This window comes from Solea senegalensis, linkage group LG7 (genome assembly GCF_019176455.1).
Source record: "Solea senegalensis isolate Sse05_10M linkage group LG7, IFAPA_SoseM_1, whole genome shotgun sequence".
NCBI lineage: Eukaryota > Metazoa > Chordata > Actinopteri > Pleuronectiformes > Soleidae > Solea > Solea senegalensis.
In genome coordinates this window covers 16,457,360-16,478,599 of record NC_058027.1, presented here as the reverse complement: position 1 = coordinate 16,478,599, position 21,240 = coordinate 16,457,360, and the positions used below count along the sequence as shown (strand labels likewise).

The 21,240-nt window shown below is 38.5% G+C and overlaps 2 protein-coding genes across 2 annotated transcripts; one reads left to right on the top strand and one right to left on the bottom strand.

Annotated features, from left to right (window-relative positions):
• Window positions 1-1,905: 1,905 nt before the first annotated feature.
• On the bottom strand, window positions 1,906-6,900 carry phospho2 (phosphatase, orphan 2). Its single transcript, XM_044029488.1, has 4 exons — window positions 6,818-6,900; window positions 5,461-5,541; window positions 5,101-5,195; window positions 1,906-5,006 (listed from the first exon to the last, which is right to left on the bottom strand). The coding sequence occupies exons 2-4, from the start codon at window positions 5,529-5,531 to the stop codon at window positions 4,447-4,449; spliced, it is 726 nt and encodes a 241-aa protein (XP_043885423.1). The 5' UTR covers window positions 5,532-5,541; window positions 6,818-6,900; the 3' UTR covers window positions 1,906-4,446.
• Window positions 6,901-7,863: 963 nt separating this feature from the next.
• Window positions 7,864-12,894, top strand: syap1 (synapse associated protein 1). The gene is made up of 9 exons (XM_044031194.1): window positions 7,864-8,172; window positions 8,942-9,060; window positions 9,166-9,232; window positions 10,327-10,400; window positions 10,493-10,632; window positions 10,721-10,872; window positions 11,345-11,394; window positions 11,579-11,735; window positions 11,878-12,894. The coding sequence occupies exons 1-9, from the start codon at window positions 7,968-7,970 to the stop codon at window positions 12,006-12,008; spliced, it is 1,095 nt and encodes a 364-aa protein (XP_043887129.1). The 5' UTR covers window positions 7,864-7,967; the 3' UTR covers window positions 12,009-12,894.
• The last annotated feature ends 8,346 nt before the right edge of the window (window positions 12,895-21,240 follow it).

Sequence of the window (21,240 nt, the reverse complement as noted above, 5' to 3'; positions counted from 1 at the left end):
CCATAGGCAGTCCTTTACCTTCGAACTTGTGATTTTTATTAAAAGTAATCAGCATTACACGTATAAAAGTGTATAGTGCCTCAGACAAGAGGTGATGCAAGTTGCTCATGAGGATTCATCAAGGATTGCTCCATCAAATATTTACAGATCAGTTCATGCATAATAAATAGTGCTACAGAGATATAATATGTATACATGTTATATATCGTACATTTGTGGTGTGTGTGTTCTTTCCTTCCATAGACGTTTTTTGCCATCAAATAACTCGTGTTTTAGCATATGTATGATTATAAATCGTTAATATCAATTCACTGAGTGATGCTACAGTGGTGTGATGTGCTGATCTGTCAAAGAAATCAACCAGGATCACATGCACGCAAATGCAAAGTGTTACAAACACTTATTATAAAAAATATGCATCATTGCTAGCATGTCAAATGTTTCCTTAATGAGTTCTCTCCGATTCAGTTTAGTCCAAAAAGTTTAGACTAATTAAAAAAACCTATAGAACTCACATTTGAGAACTTGTTGAATATTGAATGCACATTTTACTCCAAAGTAAATAACTAAATATCAGTTGATTTGCGAAAAAACAAAAAAACAATTTATATTCTATTTATCAACTAATCAATAAGCTATCTGCAGGCTTCTTCCATCAGCACTGAATGATACAGTAATTTTGGCACACAATTGAACAATTATGAGGATAAAAACAAACCGTAGAGGAAAATCATTCAAACATTGTTGTATGGAAAAGTGGATTCCAGCCCCGGGAGAATCTATGCTTTTTAGATGCTCCATGTTGTCTTCTGTCCAACACCCTGGAGCTTATGTTAAGAGAGGTGTCAAACCCTTGCATGTACTTTTTATACATGTGTGGAAAATTGCTCACAGCTCCTTAATTAAATCTCAACACACCTTGTGGCTGCAATGTTTGCTGGTCTAATGAGCTTTCTCTATAGCTGGTAGCCTTGCCAAAACAAGAAGCTATTATATTTTCGATTACAAGGTGAAGAAGAGAGTGCCGGCAGGGTGGGGTGGGTAAAGACGAGTGTCTGGGGTGATGTGTGACACAAAGATAGCAGCAAAAGTGAAAGAGAAGGTCTACAAGATGGTAGTGAGGCCAGCTATGATGTATGACATGGAGACAGTGACACTAACTAAAAGGAAGGACAGGAAGTTTCTTTTGCTGTGACCAGGATGGACAGGATTAGATATGAGCATATTCGAGGGACAGCTCAGGTTGAATGGTTGAGATGGTTTGGTCACGTGCAGTGGAGGGATAGTGATTATATATATTATATGGACAGAAGGAAAGAAAAAGAGGAAAACCACAGAGAAGGTTCATGGATGTTGTTTAGGAGGACATGAGGACAGCTGGTGTAACAGAAGAGGACAAGATGGAGGCAGATCATCCGCTGTAGCGACCCCTAAAGGGAAAAGCCGAAAGAAGATTATATTTTAGATTGTTTTTTTTGTTTTTTTCTGGTGCACAGCATGAATTTGATGCAGAATCAAATAGCAATATCCGTGGGCAATACTGAACATGACAACACCAAATGTCTAATTATAGTGACCATAATGACATCAACTAATGGCAGGATGGGAATAAAATCTCTCGTCATTTGCCAACACCAGCTGTTTCTAAGCTTCTTTAAGCTGTTTGTGTCTGGCCTGAGCACCAAACTCAGAGTAAACTAGTCCAAACTTTCAAGACGACTATCCAAGTTTGACAGCTTCACTGCTGCATCCGGCTGTTACTTACACAACTCGGCATCTTCTTTTAATACAGCAAGTCTCTTCAAAAGCTTCCACCCACTCAAGACTGAATTCAGAAAGTAAATAAAATCTGCTGAGTCTTGGACCATAATACCAGGTTAGATTTTAGGCGAGCGCGCGAGTATGTGAGTTGGTGGAAGAAGTTTATTTTCAGACTCCCTATCGATTTGCGGTGAGCTTATTTTTTTCCATTGATCTTTGGAAGGAATATCTCTGCAGTCTCACCAGATGTTTCGGTTAATTTGAAGAGGAGTAATCACTTCCTCCTTCCGTCCTTCTGCACAATGATAATGAAAAAAAAACACAGAAACACAGAACATTTGCAGGGGATGGAATTATTAACTTTTCATCAGTGTGACCAGCAGGTATGAAGTCTTCGCATGCGCTATGAGATACTCGGAATCTTTCATACTTTATGTGCAGATTACATACTGGTGTAAACAGGAAGCAGACTTTATACTTTGCGGTTTAGTTTCAGAAAATAACATGGGGAGAAAAAATTAAAGCAACAGTGACAATGCAGTGAGTTTCTTTCATTAGACCCACAAATTGGTAAACTGAAACTGGTAGTACAATTTTAACAAATATGTTCAGCTTGACCCCATAAATATCAAGTGAGTACATCGAAATCAAGTGAGTATTCACAGAGTAAGGGGTGCATGCTCGAGATCAGGGAGTCCCAAACTGGGGTACTTTCAAGTGATGTCGGGGTACGTGAATACAAAAACAAAACACACAAAAAAAACATGATTTACAGTCAAATTCATCCAAACATTGTAGTAGAATTAGCTTAGAGAAATAATTGACTTTGAGAGATTTTATTTCACGTGTGCTCTGTCTATGTGTGTGCAGGAGTAGGGGGTACATGGCTGGAGGTCAAAATGTCTGAAGGGATACGGGACTGTGAAAAGCTTGGGATCCACTGGTTGGCAGCTCAAAGTATTCAACAAAATTGAAAGTGTTGTTGTAGTTCTTTGCTTTGTAAAAGGTGCTTTAAATGTAATTTAGCAAAAGTACAAAAATCACTCTTTTGGACAAAACATATCCAAAGCTGGCCTGAAGTTAAGTTCATGCCAATATGGAAATGGTTATTATTTGTCCTACCGCAGAACAGCCTTGTTTTCTTTGAGAAAAAGACTGCCTGTGTTGTGCCGATTCTTGGCACAAGGGGGCAACAGGGAGCAAACACAGCTCAGGCTGTTTTATCACATAATAACAACTGATAATAAACTATCCCTTTAGTGCTGTCTCTCATCAAAGCTTCCGTTTTCTCTAATGCAAATACACTGCAGATGTCCCCAGGTGGCCAGAGGTCAGTGAGCTATGAGTAGCTGAATGATCTTGTTTCTTAAAGCCACAAATAATGATTAGGCCTAATAAAGCAATGATTAAACAATACAATTAATATGTTACGTCAGCCCAGAAATGATCACAGACTGTTAAACTGTAAAAAAAAATGTTGGATAAAGTTCCCAAGATAGTGAAAAGCTATCTATAAAGTTTTATGGATAATATTGCAGTATAAAAACTAGAAACCTTGTCAAGTAAAATAACAGGCAGGTTTTACATTATCCACACAACTCAAGTAAATCTGAGATATTGTATAACAAGGACTTGGTTAGCTTGAATTGTTTAGTTTATGCCATGGATTCAACAGAGCAAACTAGACAGTAAATGTGATCAGAATGATCTAAACCTGATTTCCATTGATAACACATAAGCACACACCTGAGATGTAAAAATGGCAACAACAAAAAAATCATCAGTACATTTATTCATCTGCATTTTCTAAAAACTAGATAAAATCAGCAGCAGAGGTAAGTCACGAGAGGTGTTAGGTTTAAAATAAAATCATATCTACAGAAAAGGTGCTGCTGTAAAAACAAAAGTTAGAATTCATAAATAAATTAATTAAGTATATTTATGTTTTGTGTTTTCATGTTTGTAAAATCACACACACATTTGTCCACACAAAACCACTGGTCATTCAGACCACATGATTAGTGCGGTTTGGCATCTTAGCTTACCAAAAAGGCAAGAAACAGACTGAAAAGTGACACAAAATGACACTAAATTCAACTACCAGCACCTATAAAGTTAATATTATGTCTTCTTTACCTATTTTCTAAATTCATTTCAAATTAATTTAAATAACAACATGTTATATATGCAATACCATGTGTCTGGATAGAACAATCACGAAAATTAAGACAGAAGACAAGGTGGGGGTGTTGACAGCTTTCGGTCAAGTCTGGACTGATAAGACGCAATCAGGTCACAAATGAAAGCAAATCAGGAAAATTTAGATAAAATATGACATTTAGCTTAAGAGGTGCTGGAATCGGTGTCCTCTTTTTCCCTGGAACAGAGCTAGGCTTGTTGTTTCACCCTGTGTTGTTGTGCTGAGCTAACTCGCAGCTGGGCAGTGAAAGGTATTAGTGCCATCACCTGATTCTTAGCAACGAAGCATACATTTGTTTCTGTGATGTGTTAATGTTACTGGGCTCAAACACCCAAAATTCCCACCGCAAACTTTGAACATCAGACAAATCTTTGATAATAATTAAATTATAATTAAACATTATAAATACTGGTCTTGGTAGGGCAAATGTAACACCTCTGATAACTGATAAGCCAATCAAGTATTGTATACGCCACGGGCTCTGCCTACGACTGCATGGCTGCTTTCAGCTCCTGGAGGATGTCAGTGCCGCTGCTCCACGCGAAGACTCTGGGAGAAGTTTCACCTTCCTGCCCTCCCAGTTTGGTCAGCAGTTTCTCCAGGGTGTACCCTTTCCTGGGCATCACAACATCATGACTCCTCAGACAGAAAGTAGGGCACAGATCATTCCCGCCATCGCCTACGTAAAATATCTGCGCATACTCCACACCATTATCAGACCAATCGGACAGATAAAGCTCCAGGACTTCCTTCTTACAGAGGTTGACGGGGCATCGGTCGCACTCATGTGAGTGGTGGCACTGCACCTCCATGTGCCCAAGCTCATTGAACTTGGCAGGGTTGGTAAAGACCCGATCGACGGCTGCCTGCAGCCCAGCTGCGTGGAGGACCCAGTCTATGAACATGGTGTTTGAGTCCGAGATGATTATGCAGTCGATGGTGCTTTTATTCTGCGATATGTACGACAGCAAGTCTGTCATTCCAGCAGTGAAGGGTATAGTCTCCATGACGCTTCGGACCCTGTCAGGGCTGACCTCCTGGTGTCCTGGAGGGATGGACATTTAAAAGAAAAAAAGTCAGTGAACTTGTATGTTGTACAACTATGGGCATCTATGAAGGGACATCTGAAATGTAACCACCTATATAGCTCATCACTCGGCCCATGAATTCAGTCCAGTGACCTTTTCTATAGGAATTCTTCACAGAGTCGGGGAGAGTCTGACCTGGAAGGCATCTGGAAACAGAGACAACAACATGCCATTATCCACTGTGGAGATAATTGTGATGACAAATGATAGATTATTGAATCATGTTGTAACTCTAACTCTACATCAACCAGGTCAGCTGGTGTTACAGTGAGATTGATTGGTGCCGGTGATCTTATCAGTGTGACGTATCAATCCGTAGTATAATATGGCAGCAACACTTCTAGATATTTAACATTATAAATGATGTTTAGTGATGGATTCACAGATTGATTTAACCAGTGTTTTATTCACCTGACCACCCAGGTATCGCTGTTGTCATCGACCACAGTGTGGTCAAAATCAAACACCATCAAAGTCTTCATCTTTTTTCACCTGGAAAAAATGTGACAAGTTCAAATGAAGAGAAACATTATTTTAGATTAGCAGCTTTATTCAATTCTATATGATGCAATATAACACGTATAAGTTCAGTCATGTCGTTTTTATGGACAGCAATACTATGATATTAGGATGTTAAAGTAATCATAAAATGCTGTTGCTGGCTTTTCCAGCAACTGCATTTTCAGGAATGAGACTTAACAATTAAAAAGATATGCATCATAACTGTGCTTTCAAACTGTCTACATTGTTTATTTATTTAACATCTTTCATTCATTTTAATTATTTCTCTTGTATTCCTGATTTAAATAAATCAGTTTATTGATATATTTGACATGTTTCATCAGTTTCATCTAATAAAGCATTTGATAACTGTCAAGAAAAATGCTACGTAAATAAATATTATTAATTTATTAAATCTATGATTGTTGTGTTGTTGTGTGGTGATAATAGATGACCAAATCACCCGGAAAGCACATATTCATCATTTTAAACCAAAGTATAAAGAAGCAGTATTCAAGTAAAACAGGATCCGGATCACAAATGACTCTGCACTCTTTAGTGTTCAAGTGTTGATGGAGGAGTGCAAACATTTCAAACAGTTCAAAAACACATTTAAAAAAAATCACAAAGGAAAGGAATGAGGAGTTTTTTGACTATCACCAGGTGTTCACTGTTGTCTATGCACTTTTTTGCCAGCACAATCCAGAAATGTAACAAAAATATACAGAAATAAGAAAAGAGTAATGTAATTGTTGTTAATACTTTATGGAGGAGGGATGGGATTAAATAAACTGTAATTAATCCCACCTCTTTTTGGCTATGTAGATTAAATCATGGTGTTGTTATCTTTTCTCAGGTTGTCTTTGATTGTTTACTTTTGTATTATTATTTTGCTGTTTGCTTGTTTCACTTATATATTATATATATTGTTTGTTTGCTCCTACAAACTTCAGTGATTAACAGAACAGCAGAAGTATACTCCTTATATATAACAGATAATGATACAGTAATGGGTGACTGGAAAATATTACAAAAATAAAAACGGCATAAAATCAAACAGAAAATAATTTTCACATAGAGAGAGAGAGAGAGAGAGAGAGAATGACATTCTATATCAACGGCCTAGCACACCGGCTAATCCTTTCACTGGGATTCAGCTCTATACGTCAGTCTCAGGAGGAAGAACACAATTTACACTGATTCTATACTCAGACGTGTTACAACATTTTTTTTACTGCGGGAACTGGCTACCGTCAACTTAACTTACCTCAGGCTGCCTGACATGAATCCACAGAGTCTGAAGCCTGAAATCAGGTTCGACTTCTTCTACTTCCGCGTCTTGTTGTTTGACAAGACATGCAACAACCAGTTGTCGCTTCAATGCCGCCACCTACTGGAGAGTCATGGGCCTTTCAGACGTTGCTGCTTTTAAAACAGATATTCAGTGGTCTATAATTATTATACTAGAACTTTTGCTAATTAATATAAATATATTATTTAAATAAATACATTATTTTTGACACGTTCAAGCAGGAAAATAACAAGTGTTTACTGTTGGTGAAATTCAGAGCCGTGTGTACCATGAAAGTGAGACCCCAGCCATAATTATCAGTTTGAATAGTTCCACCTGTGTCTTTTCTACGGTGACAGTCTGAAATTGAGGCACATTAATGCTGAGTCATGCTAATTTTTTATGGTTTTGTATTGGTCTATTCTATAAACCAACGGAGCTGAAAGAAAATTAAACTTATTTTGACTTTTCATCCTTTTATGTACGCCAGAAAAAATCAAGCAGTTGGAGCATTTTAAAAGGAAAGTGAGTCACTACATTACTGACGTTACGTAACTGTATTTATTTATTTATTTATTTATTTTTGGCTTTGTAGACGACAAAAACCTCAACGATCTCAGTTTAATACAACACATACAACATTACAGCCAGGTTGCAAGTTTTGACCCCTGGGTTGCAGTGACACATAAGTTACTATTGATAAACATTGTGTGGAAGTGGAGGAATGAAAGAATGGAACGTCAGTGGCAGGAAGAGTTGACAGAGGAGCTGAAGACCTCTTTTAAAAGTAAGAGGTGGACGATTATATCTGGACGGAGAGATGATTCTGTCCTGCCCAGATTTAGACACGGTTGTCTTTCTTTCAAGTACATCTTTGTAGCATAGGAGAACATCGAAATTATGTTGGGGGAGCCACTATTGCACTGTATGTGAGACTATATTGTAACGGTTACACTGTGCCTGCGGGGGGCAGTATTACGCTATTATGCATACATCCTGCCGAAACCCCATTAGAAGAAGAAAGTAGTCGATTACTTCCTGGTTGCATAAAACTAGTCGATCGCTGTCCGTAGTGTGTTGGTGTGTTTTTTTCTATCATTTAAGTTATTTCTCGATTTTGACCAATATGTTTAAAGGTTTGGGGACGTGGCTGGGTTTGGAAAATCCCACGGAAACGACGACGTCAGATGACACAGAGGACACGAGCATGCAGCAGGAAAACAAGGTGGTAGAAGCTCAGAACGAGGTAAACAAACAACAACCAGCTGAGCAGCAGGACGAAGAGAAAGAGGCAAACCTGGAAATCTTGGATCAGAGCAAAGGACTGGGCGGTGAGGGGGAAAAAAATGCTATTTTCCTTTGAATATTATTTGTGCTATTCCTGCGAGTTTATTAGTTTAAGTGTAGCTTATTAGTACCCCCATAAGCAGAACATTAGACAGCTGCTATCCTTCTTGTGCTTTGCTTCACATTTTTAAAAAGGATAACAAATCACCAAATTGAATTGGTGAATTCAACAGTTTTGTAAGAACATACTGTTCCTACTGAACATAATGTTCCTACTAATTTCAACGGTCGGTTGTTCTCCAGCATAAGTGCTCGACCAGAGAAACGCATACGCCGCATAATTGTTATACAATGTCACACCAATTATTTATTGAACATGTTCCAAATTAATAATAATAACAATTATGTATTAAGTTATTTACGCATATTGTGGCTCATTCGCACTGTGACACTCCTTCTATTTGCACCTTAAGCTACAGTAAGAATTATACAGCAATGGTACTGTATAGTTTTGTTTTTGATATGTGTATTTGTTTCTTCTGCACTCCACACAGATCTATGTTTGTGCACCTATATATTAGGTGTTATATTATTTTACATTGTCCCGGGTTGTTTGCATCAATGTGTTTTTTTCATAGACAGGTGGTCTTTATTCACTCCACATAAAGCTGCTAAATCAATGGCCTTGTTTTTCTTGCTCAGCTTTTCTACAATGACAACAAGAGGTTGTCAACTTATAGATGTATTTGTTGTTGAGTGACAGATTTTGCTGTTAAATACTGATGTCTCTTCCTCATCCTCCTCCACATGAAGAGTTCATCTTCAGTTTTGCCTCCAGTGCCACCAAAAAGATTTCTGATTCAGTGGTAGGGACTGCTCAGACCATCAAGAAGACAGTGGAAGAAGGAAAGATTGACGGCATCATAGACAAGGCATGTCCCTCTCTCTGCTTGGTTTATAAGTTTAGCAGCACTGGGTTCACATTTCCTCCATTTAATGTGTACCTTGTTTTATTTATGCTGTGTATGTTTTTGCAGACCTTCCTCGGAGACTTCCAAAAGGAACAAGAGAAGTTTGTTCAAGAGAAGAAAGCAAAAAAATCAGGTAAGACCAGTCAGTTTTTCTTTTCTTTTTTTAGGGAATTTGTAAATGTATACCTATTCGGTTGAATAATCTCACTCTACAAGGTTTAACTACCCTCCAGTGAAGCTGCATACTTTGCAACAATAAAAAGCATAGCTGTAAAAGTAAAGACTGAGCAAACGACTAAATCCAAAAGTATTGGTATTAAATCAGCTTTATAAGTGGTTTGATAAGTAAACATAAGTAAAGTGATACTCCTTTCACCCACCCCCAGCAGCCATACAGATAAATTATTAAATAACAACAATAAGATGAATTGTAGTACTACACACAATAAAGATAGAACCCCAAATACTCATTGAATTAGTATGTAAATTGTTGAAATGAAATCACACATATGTCTATGGGCCTGTCATCTGTAGCCGTATCACGTGTGACCCATAAATGGGGCAGAAAGAGGCAAAAGTCAACCATCTGTGTAAGATTCTCAAGTCTATGGATGGATAATAAAAGACATTAATTAATTAATTCATCTTTTAATTTCCCTTAAGAACACCCACATCCTGTACCTTCAGTTGTCACTGTTAATCACCACTGACGGCAGCTTCTGCTCTCAGTGTCACATCATGAGATCAGAGACAGTTTAGGTCGAGTATCTTTTGAGTGTTTACTCAAATTATAGCTGAGGCAAAGGCTATCCTGATAGTAATGTCATACATAACTGTAGTGCATACACTGGATTGTGTCAAGATTTTTTATTTTTTTAAAAGCATGATTCTTAAAGACTTATTATTGGCAGACACAGTTCAGGCAGCATTGACTGTGTGTCATTACCCCAGAGTCATAGTTCATATTCAGTAAGTGTACCTTGTTAAAGTTATGTACATTTTAATATTACAAATACAAAGCAATAAAAGTAGTAATCTACATCATGTTGTCAATAAGAACATACTTGTTTGTGCAGTCAACTGCATAGTAACTACAGGTATGTAGTACTGTGTATTGGTAATTATTGGTTTTGTAAGGAACTTCTCTTACCACAGACCTAGTTGTACCTGACAGTCCTATGTGGTGTACTTTTTAACAAATGTTTGTCTGTGTGTGTGTCTCTCTAGAAGCAGCAGTGCCTCCCTGGGTTGGCTACAATGAGGAAGAGACTATACAGCAGCAGATACTCGCTCTGTCAGCTGTGAGTAAAGACATTCACAATATGATTGTATTTACATGGCTGTGATGTTATCGATGTATGTGTCAAATAATCGCTATGACTGCGGATTGTAGGACAAGAGGAACTTCTTGCGAGACCCTCCTGCTGGTGTTCAGTTCCACTTTGACATAGGGCAGATGTATCCTCTGGCTGCAGTGATGCTGGAGGAAGACCAACTCCTTAACCGCATGCGCTTCGACCTTGTTCCCAAACTGTCTGTACTATTTCAGTATTTTATAACCTGTGAAATCATCAATGAAATTGTACTACAACATGGTGATTATGGTATTTGTTTCTAACAGAGTCAAGGAGGAGGCTTTCTGGAGGAATTATTTTTATCGGGTTTCTCTGATCAAGCAGTCTGCTCAGCTCACAGCGCTAGCAGCCCAGCAGCAGCAGAAGGACGGCGAGGACAGAGGAGCCAGTGTTTCACCTGAGGACATTGTCTTAACAGGTAACTCCCATCTGTGCTTTCAATAGGGTTGCAACAGTATCCATGGTGTATGTGTATCATTTCACTTTTATTCATTTTGTCACAGTAAACCTTAAAGGAATTAAACATTTTTCTTGGCATAACAAGGGCTGTAATATAACGATTGAAACCGTTTTATGCAATGTAAGTTGCATAAAAGTAGACGCATATCCAGTGCTATATTAGACTTTTTTCATAAGAAGTGTTAAGATATCTTTGGTTTATTATTAAAGGATGGTGGGACAAGTTTGACTTATTACCTAGGTCGGTTACCTGATGTAATAGACCTTTTTCATAGCAGATAATAATCTTAATATCTTAATATGAAATAGTAGGACAAACACAGGTTTTAAACACAGGACAGTATAGCATTGCTAAAACAACATATCCAATAGTGGACAAATGCTTTTTCACTGTATGTCAAGTTAACACTTCTCATTTATGTCTTTTATAGATAATGTTAGACCAAAAACTCCACCAGTTTCCATCAGTGACAAACAGAAGGTAAGTCATTTATTAGTCGATATTTGATTTCACATCATTCTAAAACCCAAAGCTGCTGTCAGCTCTCTCTGATCTGGAATATTTTGGCACTAACATGGGTCTCAGGTGGTTGTATCAGTCTGTGACATTCGGCTTTTTGTTGGAGAATAACCCCCCACCCCTTATTCTGTCTCCTTTTTGTTAGCCACGTCAGGAGGAAGAGGAGGAGATGTCCACGAGCCCCGGAGTGTCAGAGTTTGTGAGCGATGCATTCGACTCAACGGCCATCAACCAGGAGGATCTGAGGAAAGAGATGGAGCAGCTGGTGCTGGATAAGAAGGACAGCACCCCTTCTCCTGACGGTTAGTTTTAGAAGAGATTCTGATTTATTCAGGCCATTTTTGTATCTGGAAGACAACATTGTTCCGTGGTTGTATTGTGTATAACTAAATGGGGGGGGTTGTGAATTGTCTTGATCAGAAAGTTTCTCTCCATCACATGCAGATGAGTCAGCAGACTGGGAGAAGGAGCTGCAGCAAGAGCTACAGGAGTATGAGATGGTGGCCGAGTCCGACAACAAAGACGAACAGTGGGATCAAGAGATAGAGAAGATGCTCCAGGCTGATGAAAGCTAAACTAATACCATGTTTTGGTATCTTGTACAGGCTGTGACCTGGTAGAATGGATGAAGAGTGATAAATATTGACCAATAATGCACATGGGGGGGATTGATCTTTCATACCCTCTGCCCCACCCAACTGTGAACACAGTCTTGTAAAACATTCTCCTGATCTCGATGAAGGTGTAGATCCAGTTAGAGCAAGAGAATTTGATCTCTGCGGGAAGCAGTGGTAATGTTTAGGTGTATTTTTGAAGTACTGCTTCATTTCTCCCTCATAAATCATTTTTTTATATCTGATTGGTTTCCCTTCTCTTTACTGTGTGGAGAAAAGCTGGTAGAGGGCACCTCAGGACAAGTTCCATGAATTTAAAAAATGGATAGAGCTCATTGGAAATCACAGATCTGTATCAAACTGCATCTTTGTTTCCGCTGCTACTTTGTGCTAGGTTGTAAAGTCTCAGTGTAGCTATAGTGCATTAACGTCAAATGTAAAGTTACATTTATTTAAATAAAGAGGATTCTAAACCATATACTTACCCCTTGCAATTTCCATTTTATAATGAAGTGTGGGGGACTGTCCTATCTGCTGGTCTTCTGTACTTTTGTTTTCACTGCAGCTGAAATACTGTATATTTTCTGTATTATCAGTGCTTAAATAAAACAAATCACTTATTATGGACAGTTTTTGATGTTTGGACGGTGATACAAAGCTACAACATGGGCCATACATGTATATCTATCAGTTTATTGGTAACACCTAGCTTAAATGGATGCAAGTGAATACAGAAATCCTGAAGTTTTGTCCTTTTTTTGTATTGTGTTGAAGATGTGTTGACACAACTGATCATTTTGGAGGTTGCTTTGAATGGGATTATATAAAATAAAGGGCTTTGTCAGTTGTTCAGCCTGACTTTAATGAAAGGGTAGAGAAAATAATAGGAGCACCTGGCAATGTAATGCAATACTGACATGAAGTAGCTCTTATTAAAAGAACTATTGTAGTAGACTGCAGTGGTGTAAGTGCAGTATGTCCACTGAAGCCTAAGAATACAACATTTTGAAATATGTGTTTAATGTAGCACTGCATATAGAATATTTAGATATTGTAAGAAGCTATCATTAAGATAATGGACCCACAATTCATTGCATCATATCTAGACACAACAAAGAAATAAATAGTCTTGATGACCTGCAGCAAAGTCGTTTAGACTATGAATAGTATGATATTTAAAGTAATTGCTCATATTTTTGTAGACAGTATTGACGTCAATGCAAAGGAATAGTTTGATAGTTATGGAAATAATCTTATTCACATTATTGGCAAGAGATAGATGAGAAGGGTAAAACCACTCCATGTATCGGAAACTTATAAGACATGGAGAGCAACCAAATCTTCAAAACCAAATTGAAATCACATTATTGATGTCTAAATGAAGCAAACCCAGAGTAGTACATATTTGGGCCGATCAGAATGAGATGACAGTGTACAGCAGCTGTCATCTGTGTGAACCTGGAAATGAGAGTGGTTATCTCCCCCTTCTGGCAGTGACAGTAATTACACAATAAAAACGAACACCAGCACAATCCGTGAGCGTTTCCATTGTATACAAGTCGTTCAGCCTTCTTCCTAATCCAAGTAAATGCTTAATATATAATGCAAATTTTTCATATTGAGTTCAGTGGTCACTCAAGATGTGTTATTGGTCCAGACTGATACAGAACAAAAAATGGCCCCAAGGTCATTTGAGTTTGAGACCCTTGCACAACACAATTGCATCAATCAGCACGGAAATGTCACATTCAATTTAAACCATGATTAACTGCAAAATAGCAAGAGCTTTAACTGATGCTGACTGACGTGGCTCAGCCTTGTGTTAATTCAAGCAGAGGCTTGAATGTAACGGATGTTCATTTTCACATAAAGTCCCTGCACAATACTTTAACATATCATAAAGACATGGTAACTATTATAGCAGCTCAGCCTCAAACTTCCGCTACTGAGGTTTCTGACTCCGGATGACCTGGTTGACGCGCTTTGCCTTGGCGATCGCTCTTTTGTACTCTGATTGAATGTCCAGGCTGTTTGTTTAGTTGCAATATATTGGTTTATTGCTGTGCGTTTCTTTGCATAATGAAATTCCTTCAAACAATGAGTAGCGCCTCCGCGGTACAGCGGTCGAAAACCGTTTGCCCTTCCGGTTCACAAACCTGACAAGGACAGTGATATTGCCACCTATATACACACCTGAGCTCCCCCTCTGAGAGCACAGCGACCCCACACACACATTGAGTGAATTACACCAAACCCTCATACCACAATTAAACACATTCGGCTTCTATAGTAACGAAACCATTTATTTCTAAAGGTCCAAATTACACCCAAGTTATGATGATTAGGGCCTTGACATAATGTGTGTTTTGTTAGGATCATGTTGTGTTAGGGGTCCAAGACGTCAACTGTGCCCTTTGATTCAGAGGTAACATTGTTTCTGATCTCTTTCTTTTGCATAATAATTTCTGGAAAAGCCCACATTCCTACAGTCAGTGTGCATAGTTTACAGAGACATGCACGCGGGTTTAGCTGGAAGTGAGGTGGAGTGGGGGAAGATTGCAGAGGTAGGTAAGAAGAAAGTCAATCGGGGTGAGTAAGTGAGTCAGGAATGATGGAAAGGAAGCCTGGATGTTTTGGGGACTAGAAAGTCTGTAATCATGTTAAATGAGACAAATACATAGCTCTGCTTGTGCCAACCAGACAGCCAGACGTGTTTCTGCATGTCCCTCGCATTTCCGTTGGAGAGCGGTTGCAGACAGATGGTAAAGCTGTAGTGTCAACACTACGCCCACCACAATAAAGATACTAAAATCAATTGGAGAATAAACACTCATTTCCAAGTGGCAATCAATTCAAGGATCAATATGCTAATGAGTGCCATGCTCTTGTTGTTCTCCCAAGGTTCCTGTTGTGTTTGTGTGTGTGTGTGTCCCAGCATATAATGAGAAATCAGACTCATTCTCAATGCTGCACAGTGAGTTCTCTCTTTGTTTTCTGTCTGTCTCTCACACACACACACACACACACACACACACACACGCAGCGTTTGCATAGCTATTCTTCTTAGGACACTGCATTGACTTCCATTCATTTGGACAACCTAAGCAAAGCATTGTTCGTTATCTTAACATTAACCAGTTAAAGCCTAACCTTAACCTAATCACAACCAGCTTTGCAGAGATGGGGTTCTGCCTCATTAGGACTGGTTTTTGGTCTCCATGAAGAATATTTGTCCTGACAAGGACAGTTTCTATGACCTCAGAGGACATTGCATTGTCTTACATTCATTTCCTGGATACTTACTCTAACCTTAACCATCATTACTACTGGCCTAACCCTAACCATAACCCTAACCTAACGCTAACCTCATCCTAACCATACATGGGTTCACCTTAAAGTATAATTATTTATGTTATGGGGACATCATTTTTGTCCTCATAGGAAGAAAAGATTTAGGTCCCAACAACATGAGTAATACCTGGAAAACACACACACACACATCACTCCCATCTCAACATCACAGTCAGGGTCCACCAGCTGGTCAATACCAGGTCTCACAGTTGTCACCATGGTGACAAAGCTCAGCTGAGTAGGACCCATGTGTGTGGTTTATTGCTTGTGTGTGATGTTGGTTTAACAATCTTTTAATAATGCATAGAGGCAGGCCAGTGTGTGTGTGTGTGTGTTGCCCTCACAGCCTGCACATTTCCTTGCCAGTGCTGCAGACAAAGAGACAGAATAAACGGACCTGAGTGATAACCACGTTGACAGACTGTGTGCTTCATGTGTATCACACAGTGCACCGTTTGTCACACATCGACCTTATAGCTTCACAACCAAGTGTTTTCAAATGCATTTACACAGTAGGGAAAGAAAGGGGGAGGAAACAGAGTTTAAAGTGGGGGTTAACAGTGAAGGGGGAGGAGTTGGAGAGGCTGAAAAGCTCATCCTGCCTGTTCACCTGCTACACATACAAACATCATTTGTTTTAACTGAGATTCATTCACTGTGTAATGGTAACCAGTAGCTTATTATTATATTGAAACATATGACTATATTTTCCCCAAATTCGCTCATGTTAACTCATTTCAGGATCATGTTACCGTCCTGATCTGATTCTAAGGATTTTTTTTGGGATTTGTTTTTTTGTTTTTTACTTTTAGTGTAATTTCAGAGTAATTTTCACTTGAAAACATCTAACCATTGCAGTGACGTTATTGGTGGCTTCATGACGTTGGAGAGTAACCTCTGGGCTGCTCTCATCTATTAAACTGTTCTTAAAAATGAGCTTCCTCTTAAATAAGCTATTCTGTGACCCACAAACACGACATGATATGACTTGACCCACTGTGGGCCAACACACAGAGACGGACAATCATTCACTCTCTTATTCCCTTCAACTACTTTAATAAAAAAATAAATAAAGGAGCTCGTGTCTTGAGCCCATCTGTGCTGCTGTGGCTCTTTGATGCAGTTGGGAACAAAATAGTTAATAGGTTCAGAAATTATACTTGGTACGTGCACTTGTTAGAATCTGAAGCTGGAATGCAGAGTGTGTGACTGGTTTTACAGTAGGTGTGAAAGGATATGCTGGACTATTGCCCTTGGCAGTAGAGAACATGCAGTGAGCGTTTTGGATTCCATGTAGCTTAAGACAGCAGAGGGCAGAGGTTGATGTCTGACCACATGTATTTCACACTCGGGCAGAACGATTTTGAATAAATATGTAACTGGGATTATTTTGACAGGAATTGTGATATGATTAGTAGGGAATTTTTATATCATTATTGTCATTTTCATTTAAAAAACATATTTAGAATGATTACTGTGTGATATTTGTGCAGATCTGTGAGAAACAAAGACGCTCTCTTCTCTTCTGTCTGTAGAATAAGATGTGTATAGATCAAGACAATAATTCATCTTCATCAATGATATTTTGACACATATTGCACCTCCTGCGATTGGAAAATTGCAGTAGGCTGTTTTAAATTTAGTTTTCACATTCTTGTTTGTAATTTGTGTTTATTTGAAAGAAATAGGCTGTACTGTACCACCGCAGTAACTGCACTTGTGTATTTGTGTTGGGAAATTAAATTATTGAGCTAAATAGACTTTTAACTGATGTGAATGGTTGAGACAGAACTGAGGTACGTTTTTAAGATAAGGCATAAATGTGACAGGTGTAAACTGATTTAAAACCCCTGTAAAACTGTTGTTTTTTTATAGAGAATGCTGTCCTTTTATGACAGTGCCGTAAAGTCTCTCAGAACCATAGTAGATGTAACCCTGGGGGCCCCCAAAAAAATCCAGGATTGTTGCTGAGTTTAACAGGAATTGTGGTCAAGTGTGTGGAAGTTTGTCTGTGTCGCTTTGTAAACTGCTCACTCTCCTGCAACAAATTCAGTAGAGAAAATCAGCTACTGTATGTAACATACCAACAGACAGGGAGTAACTGATCCACTCTCGCCACACATTGTATTTCTCACGCTGGAAAAAAAATATATATAAATTACTTTGGCGCCCGCTATCACTCCAGGAGGAAACTGTTCTCATACACATGTGCTGAGCAGTGCTCACTTTAGCGGATATGACACCTTATGGCCAAAAGGAGAAACCACACCTCTCTGTATGTGCTACTTCTCATCACAGAAACTGGAGCGCAGATACTAGTTTGTGAGCTACAATGCTACACAGAACAATACATATACAAACTAGACATTGTAACCTTTATATAACCATTATAACATTTGAAATGAAGTAACTTGTATGTATACATATAAAAATGTATGGGGGGGGGGTGGCTAATTCTGTTATCATTTCTTGTCCTTAAACAGTGTAGTCATGTTTTCCATCATCTGTTTTTGTAATTGCTGTTGTTTCTTTTCTTTTTGAAATAACAGTTTGCAGTGCAGTTGCAGTAAATACAGTTTCATCGTTGCATAGTCCATTTTAGACAGGTGGTTACTTTTAGTTGTAATATTTAATTTTTAGATTTTATATCCTGGTCATGCATACATTAATTGTTGCGTTTGTCTGTTTCAAAGATGTCAGCCCCCTACCCCCGTCCTGAAGGCCTCATAATCTGCCTACAACACACAATCATATCGTTCAGTGCTTCCTGCATGACCGGAACACAGACTCCGTCTGACATACAGTAGTTACTGAACTGAAATACAGTGGAAGCGGTTGTGATGCTGCTCACGGCTTGCGATCGCAGCAGTGCTGTCACTAAATACACCAGCCGTGCCGGGACTATGTAGTGGAAAATGGCCAATAGTGTGCCTGCCTGACAACACAGGGGTGTGCACAGCACAGTCACGACCACTTATGTGAAACTTGAATTATCCTTTTGAGGTTAAAGTTCAATATGCAGAAAGAATGCACGTCGAGTTAAGTCTTGCATTGAAAGAAACGCGTCAGCATTTCTTTTTACATGTAATACCACGACTACTGGAGCAACTAAAAACATGGTTTTCAGCATAATCAGTGTATTACCCTTAATACCGCGCTTAATGGATGGTGAGTCATTCTTGGGAGGTGTGTGTAAACCCCAAAGCCTGGCTTATTTGCACACTCACACTGAAAACAGACATTCAGAGGGAAAACCCGTCATTATCAACATAATATTCGTCTGGAGTAACACATGTGGGCAGATTTAAGAACGTTTGAGTTTGTTCTTTGGTTGGAACCATAATATCAGGATGTTAGAAAGTGACTGAATCACAAAGTGCTGTGCTATGTTTCCTGTCTGGCTAACGTCCATGCAACCTGACCGCTATGTCACATGATAGACAACAAAAAGTGTTCTCCTCCATATTTGGAGCTTTAGACAAGAGATAGCATTACACACTCGAGGGGCAGCGGTGCACACAAGGAGAAGACATTGTTCCTGGTTGGTAAAGATTGTTTCTCATGTCATAAATAACAGACAAATCTGTGCCCTGTTTCAAAAGGATGTTGTTTCTGTCCCACATGTAACATCATATTGGAATATAGGTCAATAAGGTGAAGGAGGTGATTATTCAATATTATTCACAAATATTAGACTTCAGCATTGTTCGTGTATTCAAAGACTTTGCACTGTTGCGTGAAAATGTGTTGAGAAAAAAAAAAAATTATTTCATTGGCAAAATATCTTTTTACATAAGTGCAAATTTGGCAATAGAAAACCTGTAGCTCTTGTTTTTGTAAAAGACATTGAACACTGTGTACAAACCATTTCCAAATAACAATCAAAAGGCTTTGAAGACAGTTGATATTTACTATTTATAAATATTTTAATGCAACCCCTGCATTTCTGTCCTTTTTTAACATTATTTTAATTATTTTTTTGTTATTTATGTATACTATACGTTCTACACTACCTCTGGTTTCAATATGATTGTTATAAGCACAGAGGTTTCAGTCTTGCTGCACCTTGCCGTGTTAAGGAATTATTTTTTTATTAAGTATTAAGGAAGGCAACTTTCATCAAAAATAGTATGCTATGGTTTTCAAGTATGGAGATGAATAAGATAACCAGATAACCAGGTGAGAGACAGGGAACTGAAAGAAAGGAAAAGCAGACTCAAGCCTACTTGTGTAGGCTTGAGTTTGTCTGCTGCCTCCCACTCTCTTTCCTCTGCTTCTTTCAGTTCCCTGTCTCTCACCTTTTCAACAACCTTTTTTTACTCTCATTCTTTCACAGCACACCTTTATTGTCTGAAATTGTTGGTCTGTGACCGTCGTCATTGTGTGTGTGTGTGTGTCCGTGTGTGTGTGTGTGTGTGTGTGTGAGAGAGAGAGAGATTTCCAAGCACTCTCTGTACCCATTAACATTTCCCTCTTTCAAATAATACCAAGCCATTCATCTAAACTCAAGGGGCTCAGGTTGAGTATAAATGTGCCTTTAATAGTCAGGTATGCACCAACAATGGCATCAGACAATGCTGGGGGTTTAATCATTAAGCAGCTCTTGTTCTATCACCTGCAGCTCCAGGTGTGTCACAGAAAATGACAGAACGTCACAAAATGGTATATTAATTTGGAGATATTTCATCAGGAAGAAATTGCTCCTTTTTTTTCTAAATAAATAAATAAAACTATACTAGGGCCACACGGTTGGTGTAATGGTTAGCACTGTTGCCTTTGCAGTAAGAAGATCCGGGTTTACAACCCCTCGTCAAAACAATGGCCTTTTTCCATGGAATTTGCATATTCTCCCTGTCTGTGCATGGGTTTTTTTCCTCCCACGGTCCAAAAAACATTTGGGGATTAGGCAAATGAACACTCTAAATTGACCGTGAGTGGATGGTTGTTTGTCTCTATGTGGCCCTATGATGGACTGGGGACCTGTCCAGGGTGTACCCCACCTTGCTATGTCAGCTTGGATTTGCACCTTTCTGTATTCATAAATACAACAAGCTACAGTCCTTTAATATTTAATATACTATATCCCCCCCTCTCTCTCTCTCTCTCTCCATATATACATATACATATGTATATATATATATATATATATATATATATATATATATATATATATATATATATATATATATATATATACATACCATTATATAAAACTTTTAACATGATGTCATCTTCATTTTATGGGTCTAATAGTTTTTGTGGCTCCGGGTAACAAACAAGTGAGCGCATCAAAAAGGTTTCATGTCGAGACTCACCACAGTGGTTTAAAGTATAGGCTTAACCTCTACATGATCTATATAAACACACAGCCTATATACAACTGTAGACTGTATTGCCCACTTTACTGTAGTTTACCTCAGGCCTTGTTTGCTGATGTCAAAATGAATATGTGAACGAAATGTACTGGGTTCACTGGATTTTGGAAACTGATCCAGAACAGAGCAATACTTACAATAACAGCAACGTGGATGGACGTGGAAATAAATGGATATTTTGAAATAAATAAGACTGACTGACCTCTGAGTTCTGCCCCGCCTCATCTGTCTGGCTTATTGAACACCTTGCTGCACTGACACCTGCCAAGTTACACAGGCATAACCGAAGAGAATCCAGAAGTAGCTTTCAACTTTTCAAAATAATTGCATGAGTAGACATTTATGTCATCACACACAAAAGATTGACCAATGTAGCCCCAATTATTATTATATTATTATTATTATTATTATCAATAAAAAAATGTATATATATAATAATATTTATGATAGTAATAATAATGACGAAT

Coding starts and splice junctions, on each gene's coding strand:
- phospho2 (XM_044029488.1), bottom strand. CDS start 5,531: ATGAAGACTTTGATGGTGTTTGATTTTGACCACACTGTGGTCGATGAC. Junction 5,196..5,460: donor AGCGATACCTGGGTGGTCAG/GTGAATAAAACA, acceptor CTCTGTTTCCAG/ATGCCTTCCAGGTCAGACTC. Junction 5,007..5,100: donor CCGAGTGATGAGCTATATAG/GTGGTTACATTT, acceptor CCATCCCTCCAG/GACACCAGGAGGTCAGCCCT.
- syap1 (XM_044031194.1), top strand. CDS start 7,968: ATGTTTAAAGGTTTGGGGACGTGGCTGGGTTTGGAAAATCCCACGGAA. Junction 9,061..9,165: donor TTGACGGCATCATAGACAAG/GCATGTCCCTCT, acceptor ATGTTTTTGCAG/ACCTTCCTCGGAGACTTCCA. Junction 11,395..11,578: donor CCATCAGTGACAAACAGAAG/GTAAGTCATTTA, acceptor CCTTTTTGTTAG/CCACGTCAGGAGGAAGAGGA.